Source organism: Coregonus lavaretus, assembly GCF_964263955.1.
Source record: "Coregonus lavaretus genome assembly, contig: HAP1_SCAFFOLD_813, whole genome shotgun sequence".
In the NCBI taxonomy this organism is placed as follows: Eukaryota; Metazoa; Chordata; class Actinopteri; order Salmoniformes; family Salmonidae; genus Coregonus; species Coregonus lavaretus.
In genome coordinates, this window is record NW_028164391.1 from 107766 (window position 1) to 135638 (window position 27873).

Sequence of the window (27873 nt, forward strand, 5' to 3'; positions counted from 1 at the left end):
TGCTCAGAAAACTTGGGGGTCCAAATAAAACCGCCAGTTGGGGAACCCTCGTCTAGGGCTACCATGGTCGTCCAAAGGACAAACAAATCTGTGCATTATTGCAAAGAAGATGCAAAGTATGTGATTGTACACTGACGTCAATAGCGTGCTACAAAATGTTCTGCAAATGCAAAATTGAATGACCTTTAGATACACCCAATGTTCCCTCAGCCCGAGGGAACATAGGGCTGAGGGAACATAGACATGGCCCCAACTCTATGGTTTGAACAGCATGTGCAAAATGTATGGCTGCATCAATCAATGCTTCAAAGCACTGTGGTCCTCCGTAGTTCAATTGGTAGAGCATGGCGCTTGTAACGCCAGGGTAGTGGGTTCGCCCCCGGGACCACCCATACGTAAAAATTTATGCGCACATGACTGTAAGTCGCTTTGGATAAAAGCGTCTGCTAAATGGCATATTATTTTTATTATTAATCTGAATTATGTTATTTTTTTGTTTACATTTAGATTTTAGACAACATTTAGATATCTTAGACGTATAATGCAATTAATATAATGAGTGTGTAATAATATGACGTTAAATGATGTGGTAGCCAATCATTGATAGATTCATTATGCCAATAAATACAAAATGTGAAATGCACCAATTTGCGGCTTGTAACCAGAGATTTTGTACAAAATGTTATACTGTGCGAGTTACCTGGAACGGTTGCCCTCACTCAACATGGCGACTGCTTAGCTTCATCACGGTGAAGCCATTTTGCCAGCAATATCTTTGACCTATGAACCCCAGAGTGTGGCAGCGCGCCGCCATATTGACTGTTGTCTTGACTGAAGAAGATAGGGGGAAACATTTGTGATCCTAGAATAATCGAAACCCGTGCTTTTAAACATCTCTAAACTGGTGCAACATTGGCCAAAGGATATCTCCGACACCTGCGTGATGACGAGGAAGAAAAGCAAACAGCAAGGAGTCGGGAGCAAGGAGCTGGTGGCCGTACAACAGAACATACCGAAGAGCCCCGTCTCTCCCGGAGATGCAGCTGGCGGAGATGCAGGGCTGGATAGACTGGCCGCCAGGGCGAATCAGGTAACTAGCCTAGCAAGCAGCGAAAAATAACTAGTGGGCTAGCTAAAAGGTTAGCTCAACTACCAATCAGTTAGGGTCTGCTAATTCCTTGGGGTTTTTTGGATGGTTGATTGGTGATTCTAGCTAGCTAAGTTGCATTAACTAGCTAGTGCTCCAGGTTTGTATTTTCGTTCATTTACAATTTCTGGTCGGGGCGGAGTGATAGCTAGCTCCACTAGCTTAATGCATAATTACATTTTAGCCAGCGTTGTAAATTGTGCAAGCCGGCAATAAATACCCATCCGTTTTAGCCAACCAGGCTAGCTACAGCAACTAACGACATCCAGTCTGCATTTACTGGTAGTAGTTAATGTCAGCCAGCAAGATTAACATTGTTGCAAGCGCATGCCACGGACACGTAAAGTGTTGCCATCGAATTTCTATCTAGCTTGTTAGCTCCTAGCTCACGGTGGTATTGCAAGTTTGCTGACATTTAATCTCACTTGGCAGCTAGTACACAATATACTGTGCACCGGTGCTGTAACTACATGTGTTAGCTAGTTGGCTAACAAACTACATCCCAGGGATAGTCATCTTGCTAACTGTAAATAGTGTTAACGTTTGGCTAGCACCATGCATGGCTTGCTTTGTTATGTTTGCACTTTGCATGCGAGATCAGCGTCTATAGTATTCGTGTACACTTTCTCTGCGCACATTTATACTCTCAAGTGTCATATGCATGTGTCGAAGTTGTTACCTAAACATTACATGGACGCCCTTGTAGGTGTATGGTGTTTTGTGGTCAACAAAGCTTACTTTACCAGCAGACCACTAGTTAGTGTGGACTACAATCACTACAAACTAGCCGCTGTGCATGTGCCAAGCTGCCTCCATGGTCAACTTTTACTTCCTCTTTACAATACAGATGTTGTTGTGATCATTGTCAACATGGTCAGATCTTACTTGTGAAATTCTAATCTCTGTGTTAAAAACCTGAGCTTAGATCAGTATCCAGGGGGCAACTTCATCATGCTCCATGTTCATCTCACTAACCACCTCTCCTCGGATCCCATCCTTTCCTCCTCTCCTCTCCATCCTCCTCCTCTCTTCCTGTCCTTCACCTAGATTGACCTCTCTCTCCTCCTCTCTTCCTGTCCTTCACCTGGATTGACCTCTCTCTCCTCCTCTCTTCCTGTCATTCACCTAGATGATTGACCTCCTCTCTCCTCCTCTCTTCCTGTCCTTCACCTAGATTGACCTCTCTCTCCTCCTCTCTTCCTGTCCTTCACCTGGATTGACCTCTCTCTCCTCCTCTCTTCCTGTCCTTCACCTAGATGATTGACCTCCTCTCTCCTCCTCTCTTCCTGTCCTTCACCTAGATTGACCTCTCTCTCCTCCTCTCTTCCTGTCCTTCACCTAGATTGACCTCTCTCTCCTCCTCTCTTCCTGTCCTTCACCTAGATGATAGACCTCCTCTCTCCTCCTCTCTTCCGGGTTTCACCTAGATGATTGACCTCTCTCTCCTAATGTCACTGACTCACCTCTCTGTCGCTCTCCCCCAGCCGATGCACACCTGCTGCCTCCTGTGTCATCGTGAGTTTAAGGACTGGGGGGCGAGCTCTGCCAACGGTCTGCCTGGGGGCCACGGGGCGAAGCTAGCCGATGCTGTCCCAGCCCTGTCCCAGGCCCTGCTCAGAGAGGTGCCGGGTCGGAAGTTGTCCGACACCGTGCCGTCGCTGAGCCAGTCTCTACTGGGAGAGGTGCCGCTATGGATCTGCCAGAGCTGCCGGAAGAGCGTTGAGGAAGAGGAGCGACAGAGTGCCCAGGAAACGCCTGCACCGGTAAGAAGGGGAGGGGAGGACAGACGGAGCGTCCAGGAAATTCCCACACCCGTAAGAGAGTGAGGGAGGAGGAGGAGGAGTAGGGGGGAGGAGGAGGTGGTAGGGGAGAGTGAGGGAGGAGGAGGAGGAGGAGGAGGAGGAGGAGTAGGGGGGAGGAGGAGGTGGTAGGGGAGAGTGTGGAAGATGAGGAGAGGCAGAGCGCCCAGGAAACGCCTGCACCGGTAGGAGGGGAGGGGAGGTAGGGGAGTGGAAGAGCAGAGAAGGGAGGTGAGGAGATGTCTGCACTGCTGAATATGACGACCATGCACCTCAAGCTATCCAAGCATCAGCACTATCTACAGGTACATTTTACAATAGCCATGTAACAGCTTGCTAGCTATGGCTGTTTTCTAAAGGTCTCAAAAAACCGTTACAATAGGGTGTAGCTACATCTGGTCACCTCGTCCACCAACAAGCTGAAAGGCACTGGATCTGTTGATGATGGTGACGAGCAGCTTTAGGACTGTTATCCTGTGGCAGTTTGTGGTGTCACAGTGCTGTATGGCTAAATTAATACCACATCTAAGGATCCTGTCATAAGATTCGTCTCTCTTTTAAAGCTGTTTGTTCTCTGTCAGTCTTGGCCTTCTCTCGTCACGAGCAGAGGCACTGAGGTAGTCTTATTCGTGTGGATTCTTGAGAAAATATACTTTTCGTCTTAGAGGTGTTTTTATGTAAACTATTTCCGTATTTAAATGCGATGCAAATCCAGGAGATTGCTCTGTGCTCAAGGTGATGTAATGCAAGTCATTCGTTTTGTCAGAGCCAGAACGGCCCGTAGGGTTGGAGTAGAGCTGGGATGATAAACCCAAAATGATCCACACCGACCGATCACTTATCACAGGCATTTAGCGGATATTGTTCATTATGATAAGTAGCCTATACAAGAGAAATGTGAAGTTTGAAATGAAATAAGTTTGCTAATATGGGTGATTTGTTAATGGGACAATTGATGTCTTCAACCATCAAACTAGTAGTAGTGGTTTAAAATATTATATAAAAACAACTGTGGTGCACATGAACGTTATAAACGGTGGAAATAGTCTGGGTAGCCATTTGATTAGCTGTTCAGGAGTCTTATGGACCTAGACTTGGCGCTCCGGTACCGCTTGCCGTGCGGTAGCAGAGAGAACAGTCTATGTCCAGGGTGGCTGGAGTCTTTGACAATTTTTAGGGCCTTCCTCTGACACCGCCTGTTATAGAGGTCCTGGATGGCAGGAAGCTTGGCCCCAGTGATGTACTGGGCCATACGCACAATCAATCAATGACATTTTATTTATAAAGCCCTTTTTACATCAGTAGATGTCACAAAGTGCTATACAGAAACCCAGCCTAAAACCCCAAACAGCAAGCAATGCAGATGTAGAAGCACAGTGGCTAGGAAAAACTCACTAGAAAGGCAGGAACCTAGGAAGAAACCTAGAGAGGAACCAGGCTCTGAGGGGTGGCCAGTCCTCTTCTGGCTGTGCCGGGTGGAGATTATACCAGTACATGGCCATTAAGGCCAGATTGTTCTCCAAGATGTTCAAACGTTCATAGATGACCAGCAGGGTCAAATAATAATAACAGTGGTTGTAGAGGTTGCAACAGGTCAGTACATCAGGAGTAAATGTCACTTGGCTTTTCATAGCCGGGCATTTAGAGGTTGAAATGGCAGGTGCGGTAGAGAGAGAGAGTTGAAAACAGCAGGTCTGGGACAAGGTAGCACGTCCGGTGAACAGGTCAGGGTTCCATAGCCGCAGGCAGAAGAGTTGAAACTGGAGCAGCAGCACAACCAGGTGGACTGGGGACAGCCAGGAGTCATCAGGCCAGGTAGTCCTGAGGCATGGTCCTAGGGCTCAGGTCCTCCGGGAGGGGAGGGAGAGAGGGAGAGGACTGGGGACAGCCAGGAGTCATCAGGCCAGGTAGTCCTGAGGCATGGTCCTAGGGCTCAGGTCCTCCGGGAGGGGAGGGAGAGAGGGAGAGGACTGGGGACAGCCAGGAGTCATCAGGCCAGGTAGTCCTGAGGCATGGTCCTAGGGCTCAGGTCCTCCGGGAGGGGAGAGGGAGAGGACTGGGGACAGCCAGGAGTCATCAGGCCAGGTAGTCCTGAGGCATGGTCCTAGGGCTCAGGTCCTCCGGGAGGGGAGGGAGAGAGGGAGAGGACTGGGGACAGCCAGGAGTCATCAGGCCAGGTAGTCCTGAGGCATGGTCCTAGGGCTCAGGTCCTCCGGGAGGGGAGAGGGAGAGGACTGGGGACAGCCAGGAGTCATCAGGCCAGGTAGTCCTGAGGCTTGGTCCTAGGGCTCAGGTCCTCCGGGAGGGGAGGGAGAGAGGACCAGGTGGACTGGGGACAGCAAGGAGTCATCAGGCCAGGTAGTCCTGAGGCTTGGTCCTAGGGCTCAGGTCCTCCGGGAGGGGAGGGAGAGAGTAGTGCCATGCGGTCGGAGGCCAAGCAGTTGCCATACCAGGCGGTGATGCAACCAGTCAGGATGCTCTCGATGGTGCAGCTGTAGAAGCTTTTGAGGATCTGAGGACCCATGCCAAATCTTTTCAGTCTCCTTAGGGGGAATAGGTTTTGTCGTGCCCTCTTCACGACTGTCTTGGTGTGCTTGGACCATGATAGTTTGTTGGTGATGTGGACACCAAGGAACTTGAAGCTCTCAACCTTTTCCACTACAGCTCCGTCGAAGAGAATGGGGGCGTGCTCGGTCCTCTTCATTTTCCTGTAGTCCACAATCATCTCCTTTGTCTTGATTACGTTGAGGGAGAGGTTGTTGTCCTGGCAACACACGGCCAGGTCTCTGACCTCCTCCCTATAGGCTGTCTCTTTGTTCTCTGTGATCAGGCCTACCACTGTTGTGTCATCGGCAAACTTAATGATGGTGTTTGAGTCGTGCCTGGCCATGCAGTCATGGGTGAACAGGGAGTACAGGAGGGGACTAAGAACGCACCCCTGAGGGGCCCCAGTGTTGAGGATCAGCGTGGCAGATGTGTTGTTGCCTACCCTTACCACCTGGGGGCGGCCCGTCAGGAAGTCCAGGATCCAGTTGCAGAGGGAGGTGTTTGGTCCCAGGATCCTTAGCTTAGTGATGAGCTTTGAGGGCACTATGGTGTTGAACGCTGAGCTGTAGTCAATGAACAGCATTCACACATAGGTGTTCCTTTGTCCAGGTGTGAAAGGGCAGTGTGGAGCGCAATAGAGATTGCATCATCTGTGGATCTGTTGGGGCGGTATGCAAATTGGAGTGGGTCTAGGGTTTCTGGGATGATGGTGTTGATGTGAGCCATGACCAGCCTTTCAAAGCACTTCATGGCTACAGACGTGAGTGCTACGGGCAGGTTATCTTAGTGTCCTTGGGCACAGGGACTATGGTGGTCTGCTTGAAACATGTTGGTATTACAGACAGGGACAGGTTGAAAATGTCAGTGAAGACACTTACCAGTTGGTCAGCGCATGCTCGGAGTACACGTCCTGGTAATCCGTCTGGCCCTGCGGCCTTGTGAATGTTGACCTGTTTATAAAAATCTTACTCACATTGGCTACGGAGAGCGTGATCACACAGTCGTCCGGAACAGCTGGTGCTCTCATGCATGTTTCAGTGTTACTTGCCTCGAAGCGAGCCTAGAAGTGATTTAGCTCGTCTGGTAGGCTTGTGTCACCGGGCAGCTCGCGGCTGTGCTTCCCTTTGTAGTCTGTAATAGTTTGCAAGCCCTGCCACATCCGACGAGCGTCGGAGCCGGTGTAGTACGATTCAATCTTAGTCCTGTATTGACTCTTTGCCTGTTTGATGGTTCGTCTGAGGGCATAGCGGGATTTCTTATATTTCTCTAACATTTACTCAGGTGTTTGCTGTAAAACAGAATGTGTTCTGGTAAAACAAGTGCCATTATTTCCTACGTAGCAGTGTTTTGACCAGAGCCCTATAGGCTTCCCTTTGGGCTCTGGTTAAAAGTAGTGTGCTATACAGAGAAGTGTGTCATTTAGACACAGACATAAATAATGACCGGGCTCTGAACTAGCATCTCTTGTTTCTTCCGGTGTCCTCCTCTCCCAGGTACCAGTCAGACAGCTCCAGTAAATGTCAATTAATACATCGTCTTCCTCCATTTCTGCTCTGTCTACAGCATCAAATGTTTAGTGTGAAAAAAGGCTGTACCTATCAACCATGTCCTGAACCACCATCTTCCCTTTCCCTCCTCCGCCAGGTTCCATTGTCCCACTCATCGTCGTGTAAGGCCCAGAGTTGTGATAACGGTTACCCAGAGCAGAGCTCCGTAGACTGGGACCCATCCTCCTTCCTCTCAGCCCACAAGCTTTCTGGTCTCTGGAACTCGGCTCACAGCAACGGAGGGGTCCACTGCAACCACAGCACTGCCTTGCACGCACAGCAAGGTAAACACACACACACACACACACACACCATGACCTCTCTCTCTCCCACAGCACTGCCTCGCACGCACAGCAAGGTAAACACACACACCATGACCTTGACCCCACACCTCTCTCCCACAGCACTGCCTCGCACGCACAGCAAGGTAAACACACACACACACACCATGACCCCACACCTCTCTCTCACAGCACTGCCTCGCACGCACAGCAAGGTAAACACACACACCATGACCTTGACCCCACACCTCTCTCCCACAGCACTGCCTCGCACGCACAGCAAGGTAAACACACACACACACACCATGACCTTGACCCCACACCTCTCTCTCTCTGCTCAGATCTCTCAAGGTGAAGTCGTACACAGATGCAAACTACTTTAGACATTCATTATTTGTTTTCAATTAATTTACTTTAACAAGATGGTAATATTTGCAGACATTTGCACTGACAAAATTGAGGGAACTGTACTCGTGTGTAGCTAGCTACTGGTTACCTTGAAACAGCAACACAACCTGTTACTCCTCTGAGTAAAACTTTATTCCTTCTCCCTTCCTTCCTTCCTTCCTTCCTTCCTTCCTCCCTCCCTCCCTCCCTCCCTTCCTTCCTTCCTTCCTTCCTTCCTTCCTTCCTTCCTTCCTTCCTTCCTTCCTTCCTTCCTTCCTTCCTTCCTTCCTTCCTTCCCTCCCTCCCTCTGGTCCAATAGGAACAGGGGGACCAGCGTGTCACGAGAAGCGAGGCTCTCACGAGGCTCCTGGGAAATCTGCTAAAACCCCTGGGGCCAAGGTGTGCCCCTACAGTCACCCTTCCCAGAATTCCAGTGGTTCGTCCCCCGGGAACCCGCTCTCTACCTCCGGGGACCTCTGTAAGAACACCCCCAAGCACTTCAAGACCATGTGCCGACGACCAACTCCGCCTGGTGAGGTCTTTTTTTCTCACCCTTTTTAGGACACAGAGAACTCAAGACATACCGGCGTCTAACTTGAATTACTGTTCACATGTCCCATTGACAATAGTGCATTATTAATGGATACACACGTAGAACTCAAGGAAGGATTGTGCCCATAGATTACACCTCTAGAGAGAAGCAGAGATATGTAACCACTGGGAATCACAACTATGTTTGTCAAATATTCCACTCAACACTTTTGTCTCTCCTCCAGGCGAAGCGTTCCACCCCAGCGACCACCACCAACACTCGGACCTGTCTGTCCCCCCCAACAGCCCCACTGGCCTCTCCTCCTCTCAGCATTCCTCTCTCCTGCCCCTCAAGCAGAGCTCTGGAGGGCAGCAGCACGGCCATGTCTCCTCATCCTCCTCCTCTCCCAGTCTAGCTGCTCCCGCTCCCTTCTCCCCGCTGGTACCAAACCTCCACGGCCCCCCGGCAGGGGCCAAGCTGGGGACCCTGGGTGGCACTGACTGCCCAACAGGGGCCCTCCATAAGCCCTTGGCATGTAAGAACTCACACATTCCTCCTGTGAACGGTCAGCACAGCAAACTGGGCCCCTCCCTGATGGGCTGTAATCACCCCTGCAACGGCCACAGTGGGGGGGCACTGCCCTCTTCCAACGTGGGACACCTGACCGCTGGGCAACACCTGACCTCTGGGCAACACCTGACCGCTGGGCAACACCTGACCGCTGGGCAACACCTGAGCGCTGGGCAACACCTGACCGCTGGGCAACACCTGAGCGCTGGGCAACACCTGACCGCTGGCGCCTGCAGGTTGGTAGTTTGGTAGATAGTTTCACAGGAATCTGATGGAGAAGAACAATGTAGGTTCATAACATGTAGTGATAGCTACTATCTAGTGATGAGACGGGTCTATCTAGTGATGAGACGGGTCTATCTAGTGATGAGACGGGTCTATCTAGTGATGAGACGGGTCTATCTAGTGATGAGACGGGTCTATCTAGTGATGAGACGGGTCTATCTAGTGATGAGACGGGTCTATCTAGTGATGAGACGGGTCTATCTAGTGATGAGACGGGTCTATCTAGTGATGAGACGGGTCTATCTAGTGATGAGACGGGTCTATCTAGTGATGAGACGGGTCTATCTAGTGATGAGACGGGTCTATCTAGTGATGAGACGGGTCTGTCTAGTGATGAGACGGGTCTGTCTAGTGATGAGACGGGTCTATCTAGTGATGAGACGGGTCTATCTAGTGATGAGACGGGTCTATCTAGTGATGAGACGGGTCTATCTAGTGATGAGACGGGTCTATCTAGTGATGAGACGGGTCTATCTAGTGATGAGACGGGTCTATCTAGTGATGAGACGGGTCTATCTAGTGATGAGACGGGTCTATCTAGTGATGAGACGGGTCTGTCTAGTGATGAGACGGGTCTGTCTAGTGATGAGACGGGTCTGTCTAGTGATGAGACGGGTCTGTCTAGTGATGAGACGGGTCTATCTAGTGATGAGTCTATCTAGTGATGAGACAGGTCTATCTAGTGATGAGACGGGTCTATCTAGTGATGAGACGGGTCTATCTAGTGATGAGACAGGTCTAGTTTGATGTTTCTACAGTAGTGTTCCGTAGATAGTTTGATGTTTCTACAGTAGTGTTCCGTAGATAGTTTGATGTTTCTACAGTAGTGTTCCGTAGATAGTTTGATGTTTCTACAGTAGTGTTCCGTAGATAGTTTGATGTTTCTACAGTAGTGTTCCATTGATAGTTTGATGTTTCTACAGTAGTGCTCCGTTGATAGTTTGATGTTTCTACAGTAGTGCTCCGTTGATAGTTTGATGTTTCTACAGTAGTGTTCCGTTGATAGTTTGATGTTTCTACAGTAGTGTTCCGTAGATAGTTTGATGTTTCTACAGTAGTGTTCCGTAGATAGTTTGATGTTTCTACAGTAGTGCTCCGTAGATAGTTTGATGTTTCTACAGTAGTGTTCCGTAGATAGTTTGATGTTTCTACAGTAGTGCTCCGTAGATAGTTTGATGTTTCTACAGTAGTGTTCCGTAGATAGTTTGATGTTTCTACAGTAGTGCTCCGTAGATAGTTTGATGTTTCTACAGTAGTGTTCCGTAGATAGTTTGATGTTTCTACAGTAGTGCTCCGTAGATAGTTTGATGTTTCTACAGTAGTGTTCCGTAGATAGTTTGATGTTTCTACAGTAGTGTTCCGTAGATAGTTTGATGTTTCTACAGTAGTGCTCCGTAGATAGTTTGATGTTTCTACAGTAGTGTTCCGTAGATAGTTTGATGTTTCTACAGTAGTGCTCCGTAGATAGTTTGATGTTTCTACAGTAGTGCTCCGTAGATAGTTTGATGTTTCTACAGTAGTGTTCCGTAGATAGTTTGATGTTTCTACAGTAGTGTTCCATTGATAGTTTGATGTTTCTACAGTAGTGTTCCGTAGATAGTTTGATGTTTCTACAGTAGTGTTCCGTAGATAGTTTGATGTTTCTACAGTAGTGTTCCGTAGATAGTTTGATGTTTCTACAGTAGTGTTCCGTAGATAGTTTGATGTTTCTACAGTAGTGTTCCGTAGATAGTTTGATGTTTCTACAGTAGTGTTCCGTAGATAGTTTGATGTTTCTACAGTAGTGTTCCGTAGATAGTTTGATGTTTCTACAGTAGTGTTCCGTAGATAGTTTGATGGTTTCATGGAATGTGCAGTAAACGAGAGTTTTATTATAGAATCTAGTAGGGATGGCGCAAGTACTCAAGTCAAGGTTTGTATTTGATTGCTAATAATCGAATACAAGTACTCCAAATGTCCAAACTATTTAGCAGGTTAAATTGATAAGCACTTACTGTTTTATTTTTTGGGGAGTATGCCAAATGCAGTGACATTGTTTTAATTCCGTTGTAGATTTCAGCCCCATTTCACGCTAACGTGCCAGGACTCAAATTTGCATGAGATACTGGAACACAGACATACTTTCAGATGGAATCAAGTAGTGATAGGACATGGTCGTGGTTCTGTCTGTCATCACATGGTTTCTCTCTGTCTCTGTCTGTTCATCTGTCTGTGCTACCTGTTGTCCCCATCCTGTGTCCACTGTCTGTGCTACCTGTTGTCCCCATCCTGTGTCCACTGTCTGTTCATCTGTCTGTGCTACCTGTTGTCCCCATCCTGTGTCCACTGTCTGTCCATCTGTCTGTGCTACCTGTTGTCCCCATCCTGTGTCCACTGTCTGTCCATCTGTCTGTGCTACCTGTTGTCCCCATCCTGTGTCCACTGTCTGTCCATCTGTCTGTGCTACCTGTTGTCCCCATCCTGTCTCCACTGTCTGTCCATCTGTCTGTGCTACCTGTTGTCCCCATCCTGTGTCCACTGTCTGTTCATCTGTCTGTGCTACCTATTGTCCCCATCCTGTGTCCACTGTCTGTTCATCTGTCTGTGCTACCTGTTGTCCCCGTCCTGTCTCCATGCTCCAGGGACCAGGCGTGTAAAGGACACAAGCTGTCTAACGGGGCGGGGGGGTTGTGTCACCCCCCGTCGGAGCTGGACGAGGGAGAGGATGAGGACTCTAGTTCTGAGAGGAGCTCCTGTGCTTCCTCCTCAAACAACCAGAAGGATGGGAAGTACTGTGACTGCTGCTACTGTGAGTTCTTCGGACACAACGCGGTATGTATAGGAGGGGGGGGGGGGGGGGGCGCGGTATGTACAGGAGGGGGGGGGGGCGGTATGTACAGGAGGGGGGGGGGGGCGGTATGTATAGGAGGGGGGGGGGACGCGGTATGTATAGGGGGGGGGGGGGCGGTATGTATAGGAGGGGGGGGGGACGCGGTATGTACAGGAGGGGAGGGGGGGGGCGGTATGTACAGGAGGGGAGGGGGGGGGCGGTATGTACAGGAGGGGAGGGGGGGGGGGGCGGTATGTACAGGAGGGGTGGGGGGGTGGTATGTACAGGGGGGGGCGGTATGTACAGGAGGGGAGGGGGGGCGGTATGTACAGGAGGGGAGGGGGGGCGGTATGTACAGGAGGGGAGGTGGGGGGACGCGGTATGTACAGGAGGGGGGGGGGGAATAGATACAGTTACATATCAGATATTATACAGTTACATATCGGCGCTAGTCTGTATCTACACCAAAACTCCAGTATTTTTCATAACTTGTTCTTCATCTTTTAAATATTGAGCCAATTTGTTTTCAACACTTATTTCCATGACTGATCAAAACTTGCTTTATCATGGCTCTCTTGTTATTTCGCAACTGCTGGTATTGTTTGCATTAAATAATAATTACTAGAACAAATTATTATACTGTACAATAATAGATACATTATCGGAAAGTTTTCAGACACCTTGACTTTTTCCACATTTTGTTTCGTTACAGCCTTATTCTAAAATGGATTAAATTGTTTTTCCCTCATCAATCTACACACAATACCCCCATAAGGACAAAGTGAAAACAGGTTTTTAGAAATTTTTGCAGACGTATAAAATAAATGATAATAAAAATATCTTATTTACATAAGTATTCAGACCCTTTGCTATGAGACTTGAAATTGAGCTCAGGTGCATCCTGTTTCCATTGATCATCCTTGAGATGTTTCTACAACTTGATTGGAGTCCACCTGTGGTAAATTCAATTGATTGGACATGATTTGGAAAGGCACACCTGTCTATAAGATCCCACAGTTGACAGCGCATGTCAGAGCAAAAACCAAGCCATGAGGTCAAAGGAATTGTCCGTAGAGCTCCGAGACAGGATTGTGTTGAGGCACAGGTCTGGTGAAGGGTACCAAAAAATGTCTGCAGCATTGAAGGTCCCCAATAACACTGTGGCCTCCATAATTCTTAAATGAAAGAAGTTTGGAACCACCAAGACTCTTCCTAGAGCTGGCCGCCCGGCCAAACTGAGCAATTGGGGGAGAAGGGCCTTTGGCAGGGAGGTGACCAAGAACCCGATGGTCACTCTGACAGAGCTCCAGAGTTCCTCTGTGGAGATGGGAGAACCTTCCAGAAGGACAACTATCTCTGCAGCACTCCACCAATCAGGCCTTTATGGTAGAGTGGCCAGACGGAAGCCACTCCTCAGTAAAAGGCGCATAACAGTCCCCTTGGAGTTTGCCAAAAGGCACCTAAAGGACTCTCAGACCATGAGAAACAAGATTCTGTGGTCTGATGAAACTAAGATTGAACTCTGTGGCCTGAATGCTAAGCGTCACGTCTGGAGGAATCCTGGCACCATCCCTACGGTGAAGCATGGTGGTGGCAGCATCATGCTGTGGGGATGTTTTTCAGCGGCAGGGACTGGGAGACTGAACGGAGCAAAGTACAGAGAGATCCTTGATGAAAACCTGCTCCAGAGCGCTCAGGACCTCAGACTGGAGCGAAGGTTCACCTTACAACAGGACAACAACCCTAAACACACAGCCAAGACAACGCAGAAGTGGCTTCAGGACAAGTCTCTGAATGTCCTTGAGAGGCCCAGCCAGAGCCCGGACTTGAACCCGATCGAACATCTCTGGAGAGACCTGAAAATAGCTGTGCAGCGATGCTCCCCATCCAACCTGACGGAGCTTAAGAGGATCTGCAAAGAATGGGAGAAACTCCCCAAATACAGGTGTGCCAAGCTTGTAGCGTCATACCCAAGAAGACTCAAGGCTGTAATCGCTGCCAAAGGTGCTTCAACAAAGTACTGAGTAAAGGGTCTGAATATTTATGTAAATGTGATATTTCAGTTTTTAAAAATGTATATTTAATTTGCTAACATTTCTACAAACGCTTTGTCATTATGGGTAATTGTGTGTAAATTGGTCGGGGGGGAAAAACAATTTAAACCATTTTAGAATAAGGCTGTAAAGTGACAAAGTGGAAAAAGTCAAGGGGTCTGAATACTTTCTGAATGCACTGTATTTGAATTGGAGCGAAAATAATACATTTCAGTGCGATTTATGAACCGTCAACAACAAATCCTTAAAAATGAAAAACATTAAAGAAGGATCTGTTTTGATTTTGCTAAATACAACACTGGATGGCATGAGAGATGAGTTGGTCATGCAACACTACAACACAATACCACGAAACATAAATAACTAGAGAGAGACATCTAAAATAGTACAGTACTATTTGTGCAAAAGCAAATAAAGTCACTTGGTAGTATGGTGTGTTGTCCGCGACCTGGTGTTGTTGAAGGCTCGGCTGGCAATGGGGAAAGAAGGATTTAATTCATATTGATATGAATTAATTTGACACACTCTGACAAACTAACACAGAAATCACTAACACACACACAAACTATTAGGTCATCACCTCTTACCTTAGCTGAGTGCCCCATGGTGACGACCACCTTGGATCCAGCTCTGGAAACCAGATCCACAAGCCTGCCCATTCCCTTCACCATCTAACCCTCAGGGAAGAAACGCATGTTTCAGCACTTTATCGGTCTTATTTATTTGGGTCTACAAATAAAGTCAGTTGTCATGGAGACCTAAATGTTTTTCAAACACACACACACACAAAGAAGGGTTTGTTCTTCATATCTGTCTCTCCCTCAATGAATTAACATTCACTTGCTCATTTAGTTTTGTGGGATACGGGGATGAAGAATAGCTGTCTGGTTAATGTTAGCTATAGCAGCTTGTCTTTTTAAACTTCTCTTCAATAGTACTGTCATTCCAGTAACATTGGCTATAGCCTACCTTGAACAATAGAAAGGACAGGCAGGTTGTGAAGGCTTGAATTTTTAGTTGATCAAGTTTAACTAATGCATTGTGTGACGGGCTTAACAAGAACAACTTCCAAAGGGCTAATTTGAGGTAGAAATGAGTTGGAGCGCTCAACAACAACAAAAAAAGCAGAGCTAGAATGCCTCTTTTTTAGTTAACGTACAATGTCCCCTCCTCTTGGTGAAATGTGGACATCTTCTATGGTTGCAAAGCGCAGGGAGAAAGGTGAGCCATGGTTGGCATCTACAGTGGTGCGCAATAGCATAGTCCGTGTTTCCATGATGTTCTGCGACGCGACGTTTCCATGCTTGTTTAGTTGGACCAGGAGAAGCAGCCCCACAGATGTATATGACGTGGTGTACTTCACTAGCTAGCTGACTTGCGTAACGAACCTTGCTTGTTCCTCGTTGAAGATGCTCTCATCTCTCCATCCATGATGAGGTGACAGACGATCGTAAAATAGTCCTTGATTAGCGGTAATCCAGAGCATACTGTTAACTTTTCACATTGGGCATGCTAGCTAATGTAAAAAAAATCTTCTAAATGAACTATTTTCCTTAAGTAAAAATACAAATATTTTCACATTGCAATAAAGTAAAGGTTTTAAAGTATCCAAAACAACCAAAATCGCAATTTCCACAAAAACAGATTTTCGTTACATTTTGGCAATTTTCCCAACAATTAGTCGGTGCGACATCCCGACGGGTTCTCGTAGGCCGCTTCACATATGGTGAGCAATATGTTTGGAACATCGAATCGCAATAAAATTGCAGTATCGAATTGCAATACATATAGAATCGTGATATCGTGAGGTCCCTGGCAATTCTCAGCCCTAATGTATAGGATGGTACAATTAATCATTTATTGAAATAGCATTAAAAGCATGAACAATATAAACGTTGAGTGACAAAAGTAATTTTTGACTACTGTGAATTCTTCTGACACAACGCAGTACATCTCTTTGACACACTTAGTAATGGCTTGTAATTGTAATAGCATTTATGGAGCACTTTTCACTTGGCCACATTGCGTTCATGTTGGGGCCGAATGTAAACCCCATTGGTTGTTAAATGTGAAATCAGGTGACCTGGGAGTGGTCTAGCGGTCCAAGCCGCCGCCTCTGGAGCACATGTAAGATGTACCGCTGCCAGCATGGGTTGGAATCCCACCCACTGCTCTTTCAGCACTCTCTCTCTCCTACCTTTCATCTTGGTCTCTCTCTAGTCAATGAACATACAACAACAAAAAGAGAAATCAGATTGTGTCTGGGTTTCAATCCACAAAGACGCTCCCTCCATTCTGCCGTCCTTCCCCTAAATCTGAGATGGCTGGATATGCGTAAACTCCCAACTAGTTTCTGCCTCCTGTCCAGCCTTCTCAGATGTCTGAAGGGGAGTGAACAATGGCAAAGGAAGGGAGCAAGTTATTGAAATGAAAATCTCTCCTCTGATCATGTCCTCTCTTCCCTCCAGCCCCCGGCGGCTCCGACCAGCCGCAACTACACAGAGATCCGTGAGAAGCTCCGGTCCCGTCTGACGCGTCGTAAGGAGGAGTGTCTTCCCCAGAGACGGGACTCTGACCCGGCCGTGTCCACCTCCATCGACCACCGAGACGTGGACGAGCTGCTGGACTTCATCAACTCCTCAGAGCACAAACCGACCAACAGTGCTAAGGCTGCCAAGCGGGCGCGACATAAACAGAAGAAGAAGGTGATGTCAAATGACCTGGTGGGAATACTGCAATACAGACAGCTGGATGTACAGTACACCCCCTGGACAGGACACTAGTCTATCTCCTGTTTCTGTAGTGAGACAGCTTGATGTACAGTACACCCCCTGGACAGGACACTAGTCTATCTCCTGTTTCTGTAGTGAGACAGCTGGATGTACAGTACACCCCCTGGACAGGACACTAGTCTATCTCCTGTTTCTGTAGTGAGACAGCTTGATGTACAGTACACCCCCTGGACAGGACACTAGTCTATCTCCTGTTTCTGTAGTGAGACAGCTGGATGTACAGTACACCCCCTGGACAGGACACTAGTCTATCTCCTGTTTCTGTAGTGAGACAGCTTGATGTACAGGACACCCCCTGGACAGGACACTAGTCTATCTCCTGTTTCTGTAGTGAGACAGCTGGATGTACAGGACACCCCCTGGACAGGACACTAGTCTATCTCCTGTTTCTGTAGTGAGACAGCTGGATGTACAGTACACCCCCTGGACAGGACACTAGTCTATCTCCTGTTTCTGTAGTGAGACAGCTTGATGTACAGTACACCCCCTGGACAGGACACTAGTCTATCTCCTGTTTCTGTAGTGAGACAGCAGGACACCCCCTGGACAGGACACTAGCCTATCTCCTGTTTCTGTAGTGAGACAGCAGGACACCCCCTGGACAGGATGCTCTGTGTTCTATATGCTAATAATGAATTAACAATGGAAAGTAACCACATTTCCATAGTTGTAATTAGAAGTATTATCTGTCGGTACTCGTCTGTCTGTCTAACCATCTGGCTGGCTGTCTATCTAACCATCTGGCTGGCTGTCTGTCTAACCATCTGGCTGGCTGGCTGTCTGTCTAACCATCTGGCTGGCTGGCTGTCTAACCATCTCTGTCTAACCATCTGGCTGGCTGGCTGTCTAACCATCTGGCTGGCTGGCTGTCTAACCATCTGGCTGGCTGGCTGTCTAACCATCTGGCTGGCTGGCTGTCTAACCATCTCTGTCTAACCATCTGGCTGGCTGGCTGTCTAACCATCTCTGTCTAACCATCTGGCTGGCTAACCATCTGTCTGTCTAACCATCTGGCTGGCTGTCTGTCTAACCGTCTGTCTGTCTAACCATCTGGCTGGCTGTCTATCTAACCATCTGGCTGGCTGTCTGTCTAACCATCTGGCTGGCTGGCTGTCTAACCGTCTGTCTGTCTAACCATCTGGCTGGCTGTCTATCTAACCATCTCTGTCTAACCATCTGGCTGGCTGTCTGTCTAACCGTCTGTCTGTCTAACCATCTGTCTGTCTAACCGTCTGTCTGTCTAACCATCTGGCTGGCTGTCTATCTAACCATCTCTGTCTAACCGTCTGTCTGTCTAACCATCTGGCTGGCTGTCTGTCTAACCGTCTGTCTGTCTAACCATCTGGCTGGCTGGCTGTCTAACCATCTGGCTGGCTGGCTGTCTAACCATCTGGCTGTCTAACCATCTGGCTGGCTGGCTGTCTAACCATCTGTCTGTCTGTCTAACCATCTGGCTGGCTGTCTGTCTAACCATCTGGCTGTCTAACCATCTGGCTGGCTGGCTGTCTAACCATCTGGCTGTCTAACCATCTGGCTGGCTGGCTGTCTAACCATCTGTCTGTCTAACCATCTGGCTGGCTGTCTGTCTAACCATCTGTCTGTCTAACCATCTGGCTGGCTGTCTAACCATCTGTCTGTCTAACCATCTGGCTGGCTGTCTAACCATCTGTCTGTCTAACCATCTGTCTGTCTAACCATCTGTCTGTCTAACCATCTGGCTGGCTGGCTGTCTAACCATCTGTCTGTCTAACCATCTGGCTGGCTGGCTGTCTAACCATCTGTCTGTCTAACCATCTGGCTGGCTGTCTGTCTAACCATCTGTCTGTCTAACCATCTGTCTGTCTAACCATCTGGCTGGCTGTCTAACCATCTGTCTCTGTCTAACCATCTGGCTGGCTGTCTAACCATCTGTCTCTGTCTAACCATCTGTCTCTGTCTAACCATCTGGCTGGCTGTCTAACCATCTGTCTCTGTCTAACCATCTGTCTGTCTCTCCCCACCTCAGGAGAAGCAGACCCAGGCGGGTAGTGGTGATGGTGAGGAAGCTGGCAGCGACCCCCCCTCCACCTCTCCAGACCCAGACCACCCCAGCCAGGAGGAGGGGGATGTGGACGGGGAGGAGGGTGAGGACCCAGACCACCCCAGCCAGGAGGAGGGGGATGTGGACGGGGAGGAGGGTGAGGACCCAGACCTCCCCAGCCAGGAGGAGGGGGATGTGGACGGGGAGGAGGGTGAGGACCCAGAGGCTAGTCGGCTGTTGGAGTGGCCTCAGCTGGAACTAGAGAGGGTCAACTCCTTCCTGACCTCTCGGCTAGAGGAGATCAAAAACACCATCAAGGTAAGGATAGATGCGTCCCAAATGACACCCTATTCCCTAAATAGTGCACTACTAGGGCGGCAGGTAGCTTAGTGGTTAAGAGCGTTGTGCCAGTAACCGAAAGGTCGCTGGTTCTAATCCCCGAGCCGACTAGGTGAAACATCTGTCGATGTGCCCTTGAGCAAGGCACTTAACCCTAATTGCTCTTGTAAGTCGCTCTGGATAAGAGCGTCTGCTAAATGACCAATTATTATTATTATTATATTATTATTATATTATTATTACTTTTAACCAGCGCCCATGGGCAAAAGTAGTGCACTATATAGGGAATAGGGTGCCATCTGGGACTCAAATGATCACTGTCCATATATAGGGCACTATAAAATCCGCGATGCGGAGAAGTTGGACGGAATTCAACAATATACAATTGGGGATCGAATTTTGTAGGAAATCAACTATACTGGTCAAAAATATTAACCGCAACATGTGAAGTGTTGGTCCCATGTTTCATGAGCTGAAATAAAATATCTCAGAAATTCCATATGCACAAAAAGCTTATTTCTCTCAAACTTTGTGAACAAATGTGTTTACCTCCCTGTTAGTGAGCATTTCTCCTTTGTCAAGATAATCCATCCACCTGACAGGTGAGACATATCAAGAAGCTGATTAAACATGATCATTACACAGGTGCACCTTGTGCTGGAGACAATAAAAAGCCACTCTAAAATGTGCAGTTTTGTCACACAACACAATGCCACAGATGTCTCAAGTTTTGAGGGAGCGTGCAATTAGCATGCTGACTGCAGGAATGTCCACCGTAGCTGTTTCCAGAGAATTTAATGTTAATTTCTCTACTATAAGCCACCTCCAACATCGTTTTAGAGAATTTGGCAGTACGTCCAACCGGCCTCACAACCTCAGGCCATGTGTAACCACGCCAGCCCAGGACCTCCACATCAGGCTTCTTCACCTGCGGGATCGTTTGAGGGGGAGGGTGGGGTGCTGAGGAGTATTTCTGTCTGTAATAATGCCCTTTTGTGCAGAAAAACTCATTCTGATTGGCTGGGCCTGGCTCCCCAGTGGGTGGGCCTTTGCCCTCCCAGGCCTACCCATGGCTGTGCCCCTGCCCAGTCAAATGAAATCCATAGATTAGGGCCTAATGCATTCATTTCAACTGACTGATTTCATTATATGAACTGTAACTCAGTAAAATCTTTTTAAATTGTTGCATGTTGCGTTTTATATTTTTGTTCAGTATAAATGTATTGAACTTGTTAGAAAATGTATTAATAATAATAATAATAATAAGCCATTTAGCAGACGCTTTTATCCAAAGCGACTTACAGTCATGCGTGCATACATTTTTTTGTGTATGGGTGGTCCCGGGGATCGAACCCACTACCTTGGCGTCCAAGATTATGATAAGACATGGACAAAATTCATCAGTGATGCGTATTGGCCTTCAGCTTTCCGAAGAGGCAACACAGGAATGTCCGTCTGTCTGTTTCTCTACCACTTTGTGTAGCCGTTAGCAATGATGCTAATTACAACCATCTTCTGGTAGATGGAAAGGCTTTCCCAAAAACCTTCTCAATTAAATGTTAACTACAAAGTAGTCTATGCCAACCTGGCAGAATGACATCATGATTATTTGAATCAATCCAGTGGTGATTTGTTTAGCTAACTCTGCAATCACCACAAAATACAAATGTAGTAGATTTCTCCCAGACCTCAAAAGTGGTCTTCTGATGTTGTTTACGCATTGTTGTGGATTTAGAACATCCAATTTGGTTGTTTTTCTATAAAAAATAAGTGTGATTTTGAGGGACTAAAACCTGAACAGGGAAAAATCTGAACCTGGAAAAACTAAACGGAGAAAAGGGAATTAGGCAAAAAATAAAACCGATTTTAATTGGCCCACTGATAACATGTAGTTATTGCCTAATGGTTGTCTCTTGTTGTATTGTATTAAGTAAAGTAAGTAGTCTTGTCTGAGCCTGAAATGGTATCTCCTGTTTCTGTAGTGAGGAGCTTGACACCCCCTGGACAGGACACTAGTCTATCTCCTGTTTCTGTAGTGAGGAGCTTGATGTACAGGACACCCCCTGGACAGGACACTAGTCTATCTCCTGTTTCTGTAGTGAGGAGCTTGATGTACAGGACACCCCCTGGACAGGACACTAGTCTATCTCCTGTTTCTGTAGTGAGGAGCTTGACACCCCCTGGACAGGACACTAGTCTATCTCCTGTTTCTGTAGTGAGACAGCTTGATGTACCAGAACACCCCCTGGACAGGACACTAGTCTATCTCCTGTTTCTGTAGTGAGGCAGCTTGATGTACCAGTACACCCCCTGGACAGGACACTAGTCTATCTCCTGTTTCTGTAGTGAGGAGCTTGACACCCCCTGGACAGGACACTAGTCTATCGCCTGTTTCTGTAGTGAGGAGCTTGACACCCCCTGGACAGGACACTAGTCTATCTCCTGTTTCTGTAGTGAGGCAGCTTGATGTACAGGACACCCCCTGGACAGGACACTAGTCTATCGCCTGTTTCTGTAGTGAGACAGCTTGATGTACAGTACACCCCCTGGACAGGACACTAGTCTATCTCCTGTTTCTGTAGTGAGGAGCTTGACACCCCCTGGACAGGACACCCCCTGGACAGGACACTAGTCTATCTCCTGTTTCTGTAGTGAGGAGCTTGACACCCCCTGGACAGGACACTAGTCTATCTCCTGTTTCTGTAGTGAGGAGCTTGACACCCCCTGGACAGGACACTAGTCTATCTCCTGTTTCTGTAGTGAGGAGCTTGACACCCCCTGGACAGGACACTAGTCTATCTCCTGTTTCTGTAGTGAGGAGCTTGACACCCCCTGGACAGGACACTAGTCTATCTCCTGTTTCTGTAGTGAGGAGCTTGACACCCCCTGGACAGGACACTAGTCTATCTCCTGTTCATCCTGTCAGAGGAAAGGCCATAAAATTGTCAAAGACTCCAGCCACCCTGGTCATAGACTGTTCTCTCTGCTACCGCACGGCAAGCGGTACCGGAGCGCCAAGTCTAGGTCCATAAGACTCCTGAACAGCTAATCATGGCTACCCAGACTATTTGCATTGTTGGTTAAGGGCTTGAAAGTAAGCATTTTACATTTACATTTTAGTCATTTAGTAGACGCTCTTATCCAGAGCGACTTACAGGAGCAATTAGGGTTAAGTGCCTTGCTCAAGGGCACATCGACAGATTTTTCACCTAGTCGGCTCGGGGATTAGAACCAGCGACCTTTCGGTTACTGGCACAATGCTCTTAACCACTAAGCTACCTGCCACCCTATTTCACTGTAAGGTCTACACCTGTTGTATTCGGCGCATGTGACGAATAAAGTTTGATTTGATTTGTTTTTGTATTGAGGCAGCTTGACACCCCCTGGACAGGACACTAGTCTATCTCCTGTTTCTGTAGTGAGGCAGCTTGATGTACAGGACACCCCCTGGACAGGACACTAGTCTATCTCCTGTTTCTGTAGTGAGACAGCTGGATGTACAGGACACCCCCTGGACAGGACACTAGCCTATCTCCTGTTTCTGTAGTGAGACAGCAGGACACCCCCTGGACAGGGCACCAGTCTATGGCAGGGCCTATTGTATTGATGTTGTTTGTCTATCTATTTGTGTTTATTTGATTTTACATATTATTAGTTGCACATTGTCTAGTGAATATAATCTGGAGGTAGTCTTTTAGGGGTGGTTTCGCTGACATAAATTAAGCATAGTCCTGGACAAAGAAATCTAGCTCAATGGAGCATCTCCATCGAACAAAATGTAGTCCAGGACTCGGCTTAATCTGTCCATGAAACCGGTCCTAAATCTGTTAATATCAGTGTTTCCTCTTTTTTCTAAAATAAAAACGTTGACCTTTGACCTTGCAGGACTCTATCCGGGCCTCGTTCTCCATGTACGACCTCAACCTGGATGTGAATGACTTCCCTAAGAAGGCTGCTACTCTGGAGGGCAACCATCTTCTCTCCCACCTCAACGGCTCCTCCTGCTCTGACCTGCAGCAGATAGACCTAGACCTGGCCCCTCTCTCCCTGGGTACCTTCAAGAGTCATCTGGACCTGGTCAAAGGCTGGGAGGAGGCCCATCCCCGGGACCACTCCCCCATCGGACCCATCTCACCCCTGGCTAGTGATACTGTACCTGGGGTAGGGGGACCAGGGGCTGCGGCTGGTACTGGGGTGAAGGATGTTCAGAGGCTCCACACCACCCCCAGCCTCTCCAAGCTGATCCGGGTGCGCACCCCAGAGAGGTGCCGCTCTGCTAGGCCTGAGAATAAACACCAGGCCCCTGCTTCGACCCAGACCCAGGCCTCCACCACGGCGGCTAAGCCTAAAGAGGAGGCCCCAGCGGAGCCCAACAACATTACTCCTGGGGCTAATGCTGGGGCTGGCAAGAACATTAATACCCCTACTCCTGGGGCTGGGGTTAATGCTGGGGCTGGCAAGAACACTTCTACTCCTGGGGCTGGGGTTAATGCTGGGGCTGGCAAGAACACTTCTACTCCTGGGGCTGGGGTTAATGCTGGGGCTGGCAAGAACACTTCTACTCCTGGGGCTGGGGTTAATGCTGGGGCTGGCAAGAACACTTCTACTCCTGGGGCTGGGGTTAATGCTGGGGCTGGCAAGCTGAAGAAAGGCAAGAAGCAGCAGCAGCAACGGCAGGACCAGCTACCTCCAGAACAGAACCAGACCAGACCCGGATCCAAAGCAGCTGCAGAGTCTCAGAAAACTGGTTCCAACAGTTCTGATGCTGTGGGCTCTAACGGTTCTAAGGCTGGTTCTGGTTCCAAACCACCACCTCACTCAGCTGAGAGCCAGAGAACCGGGCCAAGGAGGGCAGAGGAGACCAGGCCCACCCGGCAGCAGGCCACCAACGGGACAGTGAGTAGCGGGGGTGCTCCCAGCGCCCAAAGAGGGAAGGGGGAGGAGCAAGAGGCCAAAGGTCACTCTGTCACCTCAGCCAATCACAACCAAGCCCAGCAGCAGCAACCCAAGGGGAAGACTAAGAAGAACAAGAACAAGGGGGAGAAAACCAGCCGCAACATCGGTACGTTAGTTTAGATAACCCTCGTTGACTGTTTCTTGTGTTATACATGTTGTAGGATGGGAGACATGTCAGGTACGTTAGTTTAGATAACCCTCTAGTTGACTGTCTCTTGTGTTATACATGTTGTAGGAGGGGAGACTTGTCAGGTACAGTTGAAGTCGGAAGTTTACATACACTTAGGTTGGAGTAATTTAAAACTCATTTTTCAACCACTCCACAAATGTCTTGTTAACAAACTATAGTTTTGGCAAGTCGGTTAGGACATCTACTTTGTGCATGACACAAGTCATTTTTCCAACTATTGTTTACAGACAGATTATTTCACTTATAATTCACTGTATCACAATTCCAGTGGGTCAGAAGTTTACATACAATAAGTTGACTGTGCCTTTAAACAGCTTGGAAAATTCCAGAAAATGATGTCATGGCTTTAGAAGCTTCTGATAGGCTAATTGACATCATTTGAGTCAATTGGAGGTGTACCTGTGGATGTATTTCAAGGCCTACCTTCAAACTCAGTGCCTCTTTGCTTGACATCATGGGAAAATCAAAAGAAATCAGCCAAGACCTCAGAAAAACAATTGTAGACACCTCCACAAGTCTGGTTCATCCTTGGGAGCAATTTCCAAACGCCTGAAGGTACCACGTTCATCTCTACAAACAATAGTACTCAAGTATAAACACCATGGGACCACGCAGCCGTCATTCTGCTCAGGAAGGAGATGCGTTCTGTCTCCTAGAGATGAACGTACTTTGGTGCGAAAAGTGCAAATCAATCCCAGAACAACAGCAAAGGACCTTGTGAAGATGCTGGAGGAAACGGGTACAAAAGTATCTATATCCACAGTAAAACGAGTCTTATATCGACATAACCTGAAAGGCCGCTCAGCAAGGAAGAAGCCACTGCTCCAAAACCGCCATAAAAAAGCCAGACTACGGTTTGCAACGGCACATGGGGACAAAGATGGTACTTTTTGGAGAAATGTCCTCTGGTCTGATGAAACAAAAATAGAACTGTTTGGCCATAATGACCATCGTTATGTTTGGAGGAAAAAGGGGGGCGCTTGCAAGACGAAGAACACCATCCCAACCGTGAAGCACGGGGGTGGCAGCATCATGCTGTGGGGGTGCTTTGCTGCAGGAGGGACTGGTGCACTTCTAGATGGCATCATGAGGAAGGAAAATTATGTGGATATATTGAAGCAAATCTCAAGACATCAATCAGGAAGTTAATGCTTGGTCGCAAATCGGTCTTCCAAATGGACAATGAGCCCAAGCATACTTCCAAAGTTGTGGCAAAATGGCTTAAGGACAACAAAGTCAAGGTATTGGAGTGGCCATCACAAAGCCCTGACCTCAATCCTATAGAAAATGTGTGGGCAGAACTGAAAAAGTGTGTGCGAGCAAGGAGGCCTACAAACCTGACTCAGTTACACCAGCTCTGTCAGGAGGAATGGGCCAAAATTCACCCAACTTATTGTGGAAGGCTACCCAAAACGTTTGACCCACGTTAAACAATTTAAAGGCAATGCTACCAAATACTGATTGAGTATTCTGACCCACTGGGAATGTGATGAAAGAAATAAAAGCTGAAATAAATCATTCTCTCTACTATTATTCTGACATTTCACATTCTTAAAATAAAGTGGTGATCCTAACTGACCTAAGACGGGGACTTTTTACTAGGATTAAAAGTCAGGAATTGTGGAAAAACTGAGTTTAAATGTATTTGGCTAAGGTGTATGTAAACTTCCGACTTCAACTGTACGTCAGTTTAGATAACCCTCTAGTTGACTGTCTCTTGTGTTATACATGTTGTAGGATGGGAGACATGTCAGGTACGTTAGTTTAGATAACCCTCGAGTTGACTGTCTCTTGTGTTATACATGTTGTAGGAGGGGAGACATGTCAGGTATGTTAGTTTAGATAACCCTCTAGTTGACTGTCTCTTGTGTTATACATGTTGTAGGATGGGAGACATGTCAGGTACAGTTGAAGTCGGAAGTTTACATACACCTTAGCCAAATACATTTAAACTCAGTTTTTCACAATTCCTGACTTTTAATCCTAGTAAAAATTCCCTGTCTCTTGTGTTATACATGTTGTAGGAGGGGAGACGTCAGTGTGACTGATAAAGTGACAGTCAGCGTTAGCGTTCTTTGGTTGTGATGTTTCTGTCACGTTTCTTTCTTCCCCAGACGATGTGTTTCTCCCTAAAGACGTAGACCCAAAAGAAATGGATGAGATTGATCGTGAGGTGGAGTACTTCAAAAGGTAACGCTCAGCCTCTGTGACAATCCAAAACATTTAGGGCCGCTTTACCAAACAGACAAAGATTCTCCATTTAAAAGTGATTCTTAATCTAAGACTAGACTTAGTCTTTGTCTGGGAAACTGGCCCTTGTTTTTAGTGATATTTCTCTCTCCCTCCATCTCTCTCCTCTCTGTAGGTTTTGCCTTGACTCTGCTAAACAGACCCGCCAGAAGGTTGCAGTAAACTGGTCCAATTTTAGCCTCAAAAAGGTTCCTTCCAACGCAGCCCAGTAACTGACGGGTTGTAGAATGCAGAACCCCGCCCCCCCCCCCCCCCAACATAACTATGTCCAAAGGCCTGAGGTCTCCTATTTTTCCTCACCAAGCCAAGGGACCCTGGTGCAACACCATTTTCCATTCGTCAGGACTGCAATACTGCGACGCTATTGGCTCACAGCCAGGGATCATTCACACACGGGGCCGACTGAGACTCCTCTCTGCGATCCAGGTTGAAACATGGAGAACCAACACCCTTCTGTCTATCAGATCTGATCTACTGTGTACTTCACAAAACAGTTACCTTATACAATAAAAAGTGTTTTTATTGCAATTGTGGCACATTTTAACATTGTTGAAAACCCTCTTGGATTGTTATTGGTTGGTGCTTCTGTTCTCCAAAGGTACTGACCGATGATCCCACGACTAACTTTTAGTGTCTTTAGTTTACGGTATCTGCCCCCAGCTCTCCCTCAACACACACAACCCTCCGTGGTCCTCTGTAGCTCAGCTGGTAGAGCACGGCGCTTGTAACGCCAAGGTAGTGGGTTCGATCCCCGGGACCACCCATACACAAAAATGTATGCACGCATGACTGTAAGTCGCTTTGGATAAAAGCGTCTGCTAAATGGCATATTATTATTATTATTATGGATAGGCACTGTTTTAGATGATGAATTGGCTCAGAATAGGTGTTTATTACATGTTTAGTCATTTAGCAGACACTCTTATCCAGAGCGACTTACAGGAGCAATTAGGGTTAAGTGCCTTGCTCAAGGGCACATCGACAGATTTTTCACCGAGTCGGCTCGGGGATTAAAACCAGCGACCTTTCGGTTACTGGCACAACGCTCTTTACCACTAAGCTACCTTATGGTTTGGAGGACACAGGCATTAAAAAAAACAACAACAGAAAACAGTTAAAACGCATTATACTGTCAAAGACCACCGTCATGTGGGGGCTGGTTATCTTTACTATGGAGGAATCAACGGCATAAAACCCCATGGATCAATAGATTCAATACCCCGTTGTACAATGCTATTATTTTGTATGAAATTGTGACAAGAAAAGGTTTTGTTTTTTTTAAACAAAATGAACGTTTGCAAAGTAATCAACGACACTAATATATAAACTAGATTTTTTTTTCAACAAAGAAACAAATATTTATCTGAC

General features: G+C 47.5%; 1 protein-coding gene across 1 annotated transcript; it reads left to right on the forward strand.

Moving 5' to 3' along the window:
• Positions 1-791: 791 nt before the first annotated feature.
• Positions 792-27033, forward strand: LOC311117076 (protein FAM193B-like). Its single transcript, XM_084192063.1, has 11 exons — positions 792-1090; positions 2632-2910; positions 7138-7324; positions 8028-8240; positions 8485-9046; positions 11717-11906; positions 16427-16663; positions 18756-19088; positions 22995-24171; positions 26370-26445; positions 26621-27033. Exons 1-11 carry the CDS (start codon positions 944-946, stop codon positions 26715-26717), a joined length of 3498 nt encoding a protein of 1165 aa, XP_084048189.1. The 5' UTR covers positions 792-943; the 3' UTR covers positions 26718-27033.
• Positions 27034-27873: the final 840 nt, after the last annotated feature.

Coding starts and splice junctions, on each gene's coding strand:
- LOC311117076 (XM_084192063.1), top strand. CDS start 944: ATGACGAGGAAGAAAAGCAAACAGCAAGGAGTCGGGAGCAAGGAGCTG. Junction 8,241..8,484: donor CCGACGACCAACTCCGCCTG/GTGAGGTCTTTT, acceptor TCTCTCCTCCAG/GCGAAGCGTTCCACCCCAGC. Junction 26,446..26,620: donor GAGGTGGAGTACTTCAAAAG/GTAACGCTCAGC, acceptor TCCTCTCTGTAG/GTTTTGCCTTGACTCTGCTA.